An 8,934-nucleotide genomic window follows, 5' to 3' on the forward strand; every position below is an offset into this window, starting at 1 on the left:
AGGGTTTATGAATTATTGATTCGAGTTTATATACATATATTTGGGGTGCTAAATTGAAATTAGGGTTGAGGGAAATTGATAAATTACCTCAATTGTTTCGAATTTTTAAATTCGTCAACTTTTCACATATTAAGTTCAAGATCTTATGTCAAATTTCTTTAACTGATTCAGGTTTTAACCTAATTGATATGCAGTAAATTAGGGTTCATAGACATTAAAATCTGTAAATTAGGCCTTATGTCTTCGTTGTTTGTAATTATTAGTCCCCGCTCTGTCGTATTATGATATTGTGCTAGATTTTTAACAACTTTGCTTAGTTTTTCATTAACATTATTAGTCCTATATTTCCTCGCTTCCCCATTCTCCAGTGAAGTAAAGCAACACATTTAGTAGGGAATTAGTTACTTTATTTATAGGAAAACAAACCCCACACATTTACTTGCTTTATCAAATACCAATACGATAGAATACCCCACTTCTCACCCTAAGTATCTCAATTCCTTTTTAATACCACTTTTCTGGCTCTTCATTTTCATTTTCAAGTATATTTCTTCGTTTTTGACTCAAGTTTGCGGGGTGATGTGCCCATGTCCAAACTGTTGTCGCAGAGGATAACCACAGATCCTACCATGATTGATCCTACTAAGCGAGATACTGTTTTGGTTGATGGTGAGCTCGTTCCGTCTTCTCTTGCTGTTATTTTTCCCATTCTTCGTGTTGCTAAAGAAGTCGAGAGAGAAAATCCTATGGTTGCTTATTTATGTACTCTTTCTATCTAGTCTTTACTCTTTTTGTTGGGGGTGAAAGTAGCATTGTTTTTCTGATTTTATGGTACCTGTTGTAGCAACCAGGCCGGTTCCATGCATCTAAGAAGGCTCATAAGACATATCCCACATTAAGTGGAAAAGGGGTTCGCCAATTTAAGTTCTATTCATAGAGAAATTTACTCTGTTATTTGGGGTATGTAGTTGTTATTTTCGTGTATTTACTACATATTTCGATACACCTAAGCTTATTTCTAAATACATAGTATTAATTTTGACTAAGAGTGTTTAAATGTACTAATTTTGTCTCGGTCATTTGTTTACCTTTTATATTCATTGAGAGGGATATTAGAGTCAAACGTAAACAAATGATTGAGACGGAGGTAATTACCTTATTGCTACTATTATCTCCATGACCTTGACATGATATATCTTTAATTATTTGATACTCATTGACTGGTGTTAACAACCTCATCAGACAAGATGGGTCTGCAATATAAATGTAGGACATCTGCTCGATTTCACAACATATGAAAGGGATATTAAAATTGTGATGAAGTTGCTTGTCAAAGATATTATCCTTCCGTTTATAATATCGTCAATGATGTCATGACGATATTATCCTTCCGTTTATAATATCGTCATGACATCATTGCCGTTTTTACATTATGAATATTTATGTTTTACTTATTTTGAAAGCCAATTAGCTCAAATGGTAGAGCATTGTGCAATGCACAAGATGTGGGTTCAACTCCCATGTTGGCTGTGAAATACCAAATCTTTATTTTATTCTAAGAATGAAATAGTGTAATTGGTAATCCTATTTCCACTTCTTATCATGGGCCCAAAGACAAAAAAATATTAGGAAATTGGACACTTATTTCATGCATGTACAGGGTTGTTTAATGCACATAGGTTGCTTTTTCATGCATCTAATAGGCTATATGGGACTCGAACCCATACCTTTGTGCAAAATTTGCACATTGCTCTACCATTGAGCTAATAGCCTTTAAAATACGCTAAATAAATACGAGTATCATAATATAACCAACTGATGCAACTAAAGAACATTTTAATGCATATAGAACCTTAATTCATGCATATGGAACCTTATTTCATGCATATAGAACCTTATTTTATGCACATATAATTTTATTTTATGCCCATTTAACACTTATTTCATGCATATAGAACCTTATTTCATGCATATATAATGTTATTTCATGCCCATTTAACACTTATTTCATGCACGTAAAATCTTATTTCAAGCACATGGAACCTTATTTCATGCACATAGAACCTTATATCATGCATGTACATGAGACAGGTATCCTAAAATTTAGAGCGTGGTAGAGTGCTTTTCCCAGTTAACAAGAAAGCAGTAAAAAGGAAAATGGGTAACTCAAGACAGCAGGGGCAGAGCACCCAACTAATCCAGTTAGATTTACATCTGCAGTTCCAAAGAAAGGCGCCTCTCTAAAGACACATACGTCACCGTGGAGCTTATTAGTCACTTACTCTACTATATACATATATATTAAAAGTTTCTTATTCTAGGGAATACATATAAGAAGATATGCGTTCTCCTATACTGTAACTAAAACTCCGCACATATCTATCAAAACTTGAAACTTTGTAAATGTATGCAATTTGAGAAAGCACAATAATTGAATTGGGTAGTCCGTATTGGTATCAGATCTATTCCCATATTTTGATTTTTCTATTTTTTTGACCCATTTCTTGGGCAAAGTCTCAAGTAATGAGATTACACAGCCTCACTTTGTCTTGAGTCTCAGGTAATGAGACTATGATAATGTCGACCCAGGTCTTTGCTCAAAAAGAATAGTTCTTAAATGTAATGAGAAATTTTTACCGGAAATAGTTCAGAAAATAGCTAGAATAGGGGAAAAATCAAAATAGTTACAAAATGTAATGAGAATTTCAAGAACAAGCATTAGTAGTTCCTAAGGAGTTTGAATACATACCTAGATTTTGTTGGAAAGTACACAATACTTGGTTTTTTTTGGTGTCGTACGAAAACTCATAAGATCAATAACCATGTCCATCACCCAAGCTCCTGGCAACAAAGTACTCAACCGTTCTTGGGTTACTTGCAACCATTCCGTTTCAACAACAATGTCACTAATAATGCGCATTTTGTAATAAGATACGCACAAAAAGTAAAGTGGACAAAAACTGCTTTTAAAAAATGTTCTATGGTCAATTATAACTTACTCCTTATTTGCCACCTTTGTCCTATTAAAATGCTTCAAATGTGCATCTGTATAGCAATTATAAGGCACTTGATTACTGGGGAAAAGGGAAAAACAACGCTCATTTCATTAAAAACAGCGATTGTAATAATCCCGCTTTTATGACAGTTAATTAGGCTGCGCATATTTCAGGGATCAGTCAGAGGAAATAATGCTAGTTTGAGGTTGAACTGAAGAATTAATGAAATGTCAAACCAATTCCATGAGATGCCGACCACGTTATTGCAAATCACAAATATATAATGAAGTATATTAATATGAACGGAACATTTTCGATTTGAGTAAGAGTTGATTGCAACAATGAATCATCTATCACAAAGACTTTGGAGAGACGGTCTCTCAATAATATTATTGAAAGACCTCTCACACCTCTCCCTCGTGATGGGGTGAACAAGTTGGAGTTTTGCCATTTCTCTTTTATGTCTCTCACTAAATTAGTGAGAGACGGTCTCTCACAAGACTTACTGATCATCTATATGATTGACACTAGAATGAGTCCAACCATATAAAAATAAACATAGCCGATTTTAAATACAAAACTAGGAGTCCTCATATACTAATGATGTAGCATTGTTGGTAGAAGTTTTCTGATTACCGAATGTCATTCTTGTAAGTCTTTGCTGCAGACGTGACTTGATCGTTCAAAGAGTTGTCTTTCAAGTCAGAATTTGATTGCAAACCTCACAATCTAACGTGTCACAGCAGATATCTGCATAATAACAATTAAGTAAAATCAAGATTAGAGCCTACATATTTAATTCACATACAAGCCTAATTCATGAATCTCAATGGTATTTGATGCACAAATAACCCTAATCGTGAAACTACAAAGTTAATCCATGCATCTTCATGGCTGGTGTCATGAGACTTAAATAAAAACACTATCTAAAATTTAGACTTAAATAATATAGACTTACGTCCCGTAACAGCTTCCTAATATAGCCTGGTTTAATCCCGTTGTACGTCTCCATATGACTCATCAGGTAGATTTCAGTATCACGCTTGACATCGAAAGTTGAATTCGGAACATACACTTTGGTTATTAAAAACCATGCAACATTCAGCCTTGGAATCTTCTTAGAATGCTTTGAAATCAACAACTTTCTTCTTCTGATAAACAAAAGACAATGCCAAGTACATAATTTAAGCAAAAACTAGACCTAAATCAGCCATTTAACAAGCTTATTGCGAAATGGTCTGAAGACATACCACATGTTTAACATGGACAGAATAATCAGTTTCCATTGCATCCATGGAAATATAACTTCAAACAAGTTATCATCAACATGGAAACAAAACAGAAGTAGCAAAAATGGAAGCCTAATCACAAGTTCTATGATTCATGAAGTAAAATGAAGAATTTTTCGCAGGTTAAAATGAAAAGTAATAAATGAGATGACAAATTAGGGTTTGATTATTGTTTAATTAGATTCACATCTGGAAATGCAGTCACTAATTTCATGATTTCAACTAATTTATGTAATTTCTCAGCTTCCTCAATCCTAATTTCTCAGTATTCCTAATATAATTCACGAAATCCCTAATTTCACAAACATAAATCATCATTTAACACATTGATCAAGCCCTAAATTCATCTAATTTAATAGATAAATAAAAGAACTACTAAGAGAAAAAAGACATAAACTCTAATTTCGTAGAAATTAATCATCAATGTCGAAAGTTTACCTCGTCTAATTACCAGGATCCGATTATGATCGTCGAAGAATTTGATCGGAATATTTGTGACGATCGAACGTAGAGAAAGAAGGAGCTAGAATGATGTCGAATTATGTCGAATGATGTGATAGTCGAAGAGAGAGAAAGTCAATTTGGTAAAATGAAGGAGTTCTGAGAGGTTGGGGGAGCGTTGGTAACAAAATTAGAAAGTTGTTTACTGTTCATCGCACCGTCAATTATAAGTTTGATCTAAAGACTGTTAAGTGGTTCTCATGGTTCTCATTATACTAGTGGTTCTCACAGGATCTCAAATATATATATATATATATATATATATATATATATATATATATATATATATATATATATATATATATATATATATATATATATATATATATATATATATATATATATATATATATATAGGGAGGGTAGGGTGTACGAACTAAAGTTCGGTGCGAACTGCATTTAACCGACCCCCCCCTATATAACTGACGAAATTCTCATCAGTTCTTCGTTCCTCTTTCGGACACCATTAATGCGATAACAAATTCTCATCTTGATTTCTTCGTTTCTCTTTCCGACACCATTACTGCGCATCAATCAAACTCCATTATTGCACCTCGGAATACAAATTCAAGGTAAGTTTTAATTCAGATTTTGAAACAAATCCAATTTAAAAACTTAGGGTTTGCTTAAAAATTTAACTTGATTAGTTTTTTGGTTTAAGATGGTATTTTGTCGTTTTGATTCTAGATTTGTTGGTTCATTACTTGATTAAAATTATTGTGATCGAAAAATTAGAGTTTCTTTGATGATAGAACCATCTGATTTGGGTAATAATCTAACAAGAACGATTTTTTATTTCAGATGGTAATAATTGAAGAAGAAGATTCGGTAATGGCAGAAGTTATAGGTAACTCTTTGTTGCATGTTCTTTGTATCCAGCAAGTTAAAGATGTGTATGTATGTAGATGTATGAATGTGTCTTCAAATCTTGTTGTTTACATATAATTTGAAGGAGGGAATTATCGTGATACATTATTTTATTATTCTTGCTAATTGTGACCCAAAATAAGTTGCTTTCATTGGTTTGTGTGTATCTAGGTAGTTGAGGATGTGTTTGTCAATATTAAAAAATGTATGATTGTAAATTTGCAGGGAGTATTACTTTGATTGACTTAGATATTAAGGCCCTGTTTGGATTTTGAGATTCTGTTTGGATAAACTGTCGTAGTTGATTTCAGGATCCTGGGTTTCTGTTTGTAAGCAACGACTATCAATTATGGTCTAAAAATTGTATACAACCACCTGAAGGTGTGTTTGTAGAAGCACTTAAAACTGTATCTAGCTACCCTTAGATAGCATAGAGGGAATGGGATGAAAATAGTGAAATAAACAAAAGGTAGCAAAGTGTATATAGCTTCACAAATGAGTGTATATAACTACGTAGACGATTGTATGTAACTTGACAAATTAAATTACGTGTTCCACTACCTAGGATTTTGGGATTATGTTTGATTCCAGAATTCAGTTCTTTTCTTTGATTTTCTGTGCAGACATTGTAGAAGTTACTAATGTGCAAGCGTCTTCAAGTAATTCAAAAGAAAATCAATTACTTGTCACTAATGTACCAGGTATTAAATTGTAGCTTCTAATTAACTAATGTATTGTCTAAGAAACTTGTGTAGGTGGTAACAGATAAAATTAAAATCATTTCCTTTTGTTTTTTTTTTTGTTGTTGTAGCCACCCCAGAAGTTGATTTCGATAATCAAATAGTGGGATTGCCAAGATGCTCAGCAGAATTAAAACCAGCATTGTGGATGAAATTTGTAACTTTGGAAGAAGGCATACATTTTTATGAGGAATATGCCAAGGTTTGTGGGTTCCTTACTAGATTAGACTCAACAAAATTAGTTGACGGGATAGTTACACACAAGTGGCGCGTGTGTAATAATCAAGGCAAAAGTAGTCACAAGGGTACAAAAAGGAAGAGGACCCTTACGCGAATTGGTTGTCAGGCTAAGGTTAGTTTTAGAAGAATTCAAACGGGTGAATACGAGATTTATGATTTTGTTGAGGTTCACTCACATGCTATGAATACGCCAACAACTATGATACATTTGAAACCATGTAGGAATTTAAACTTGGTTCACAAAAAAATGATAATGGATAATGCTCATGTAAACCATGGTCCTGTGCAAACATTTAGGATGTTCAAACAGTATGTGAAGGGATACAAAAATGTGGGTGCTTCTTTACAAGATTTCAAAAATTTTTCAAGGGATGTTAAGAAATACATCAAAGAATATGATGCCCAGATGTTAATAGAGAACTTCATGCAGAAAAAGGCTATGTCTCCATCTTTCTATTTTGACTTTGATGTGGACGATCAAAGCAGAATAACTAAGCTTTTCTGGGCAGATCCAATATCAATTAAAAATTATGCCCTTTTTGGTGATGCTATTTCTGTTGATTCCACTTATAACTTCAACCAATATAAAATGGTGTTTGTCCCTTTCACGGGTGTTGATAACCATAAGGGTTGCGTTACTTTTGCAGCGAGTTTGATACGAAACGAAAATGCAGAATCATTTTCGTGGTTGTTTCAAAATTTTGTAACGGCTATGGGTGATCGCTATCCTATTACTGTAATAACTGATCAATGTAGAGGCATCAAAAAGTGTTAAGGGTGTGTTTGGTGACAAAACACGCCACCGATTGTGTATGTGGCATATAATGAAGAAGTTGCACGACAAGGTTGGTCCATCGATTTCCCAAGACACAACTTTTTTGAAGGAAATTAACTCAGTTGTTTGGGATGTAGAAATCACTCCAGAAGATTTTGAATCGAAATGGAATTCGATAATTTCCTCATATGAGCTTTGTGATAACAAGTGGTTGAAGAAAATGTTTAAGCACCGTGCTCTTTGGATTCATGCTTACATTAGAGACACATATTTGGGTGGGATTTTGCGCACAACATCAAGATCGAGTCGAAAATAGCTTCTTTGGAAACTTCACCAACCCACATGTCACACTTGTCGAGTTTTGGATGCGTTTCCAAACAGCAATGGATGCTCATAGATGGAAATATTCTAAGGTAATGGCTGATGATAAGAATTGTTATCCAAAATTGACAACCCCTGTCCTTTTAGAAAAGCAAGCTTCTGAGTTTTACACAATCGTTATATTTTATATTTTCCAAGTAGAAGTCCAAGCAGCATGTTATACTTGTGGCCATTTACCATCACCAAATGCAAGTGGTGCGAATGATATATTTCAATAATTGATCGTGAGAAAGACAAGGAATACAAAGTTGATTTAAGTGATAATAAGTTCTCTTGTTCTTGTAAGATGTTTGAAAGAATTGGGATACTCTGTAGGCACATTTTATGGGTGTTGAAAGATAGGGGGTTTGATCATATACCTAAAGAGTATTTAGCACTGAGATGGAGCAAATCTGCAACCTCCCACCCTCTTTCTCTTGTTGTTGGAAAAATCTGTACTAGCGATTGTGTGTCAATCGAAAGTCGCGAGAACAATATAAGTGAATTATGGTCGGAGGTATTTAGTGCAGTCTCACTTGTTGAGGATAGTGAGGAACATTTACGATGCGCTATTTCAATTGCTCCGGAGTTTCAATGAAAAGTTGATTATTTCAATTAAGTCGGGAAAGTCAAAAGATAAGAAAGCTGAGATTGAGATGCTTCTTGGGTCAAAAATTCCAACTGAAGTTACTGTTTTACCACCAGAGAAGTGCAAGAATAAGGGATCGGGAAAGAGGATAACATCAAACAAGGAAAAGGCAGTCTTGGAAAATGCAAAGCCTCTGAGAAAATGTCGTGCTTGCGGTGAAATGAGTAACCATGATAGTAGAAATTGCCCGAGTCGACTCCCTTGAAACTGAATTCAGTGGGTTTTTGGTTTATGTGGCATTTGTAGATGTCACTCAAAAAAGTCTGTTATGTTTTGTAATGTTATGTACTCACTTAAAAAACCGATTTCAGTGGGTTTTTGGTTTATGTAGTTTATGGAAAGACTGGTTTTGTATAAACTTCCAACTTTTTTTTTTATTTACGTTTTTACGCTGTTGTTTTTTTACTGTTTTTATACTGACTATGGATTGACGGAGTATAGAGGGGGTTAGTGTATACATTGTATTCAAATAGGGAGGTGGGCTGACTAGAGTGTATGTAGCTGCGGAAGGAGTGTA

At 34.1% G+C, this 8,934-nt stretch overlaps 1 protein-coding gene across 1 annotated transcript; it reads left to right on the forward strand.

Moving 5' to 3' along the window:
- The first annotated feature begins 587 nt into the window (after positions 1-587).
- LOC141649559 (uncharacterized) lies at positions 588-8,622 on the forward strand. Its single transcript, XM_074458245.1, has 8 exons — positions 588-749; positions 845-910; positions 5,588-5,683; positions 5,965-6,034; positions 6,277-6,354; positions 6,465-7,369; positions 8,076-8,285; positions 8,389-8,622. Exons 1-8 carry the CDS (start codon positions 588-590, stop codon positions 8,620-8,622), a joined length of 1,821 nt encoding a protein of 606 aa, XP_074314346.1.
- Positions 8,623-8,934: the final 312 nt, after the last annotated feature.

This window comes from Silene latifolia, chromosome 3 (assembly GCF_048544455.1).
Source record: "Silene latifolia isolate original U9 population chromosome 3, ASM4854445v1, whole genome shotgun sequence".
In the NCBI taxonomy this organism is placed as follows: Eukaryota; Viridiplantae; Streptophyta; class Magnoliopsida; order Caryophyllales; family Caryophyllaceae; genus Silene; species Silene latifolia.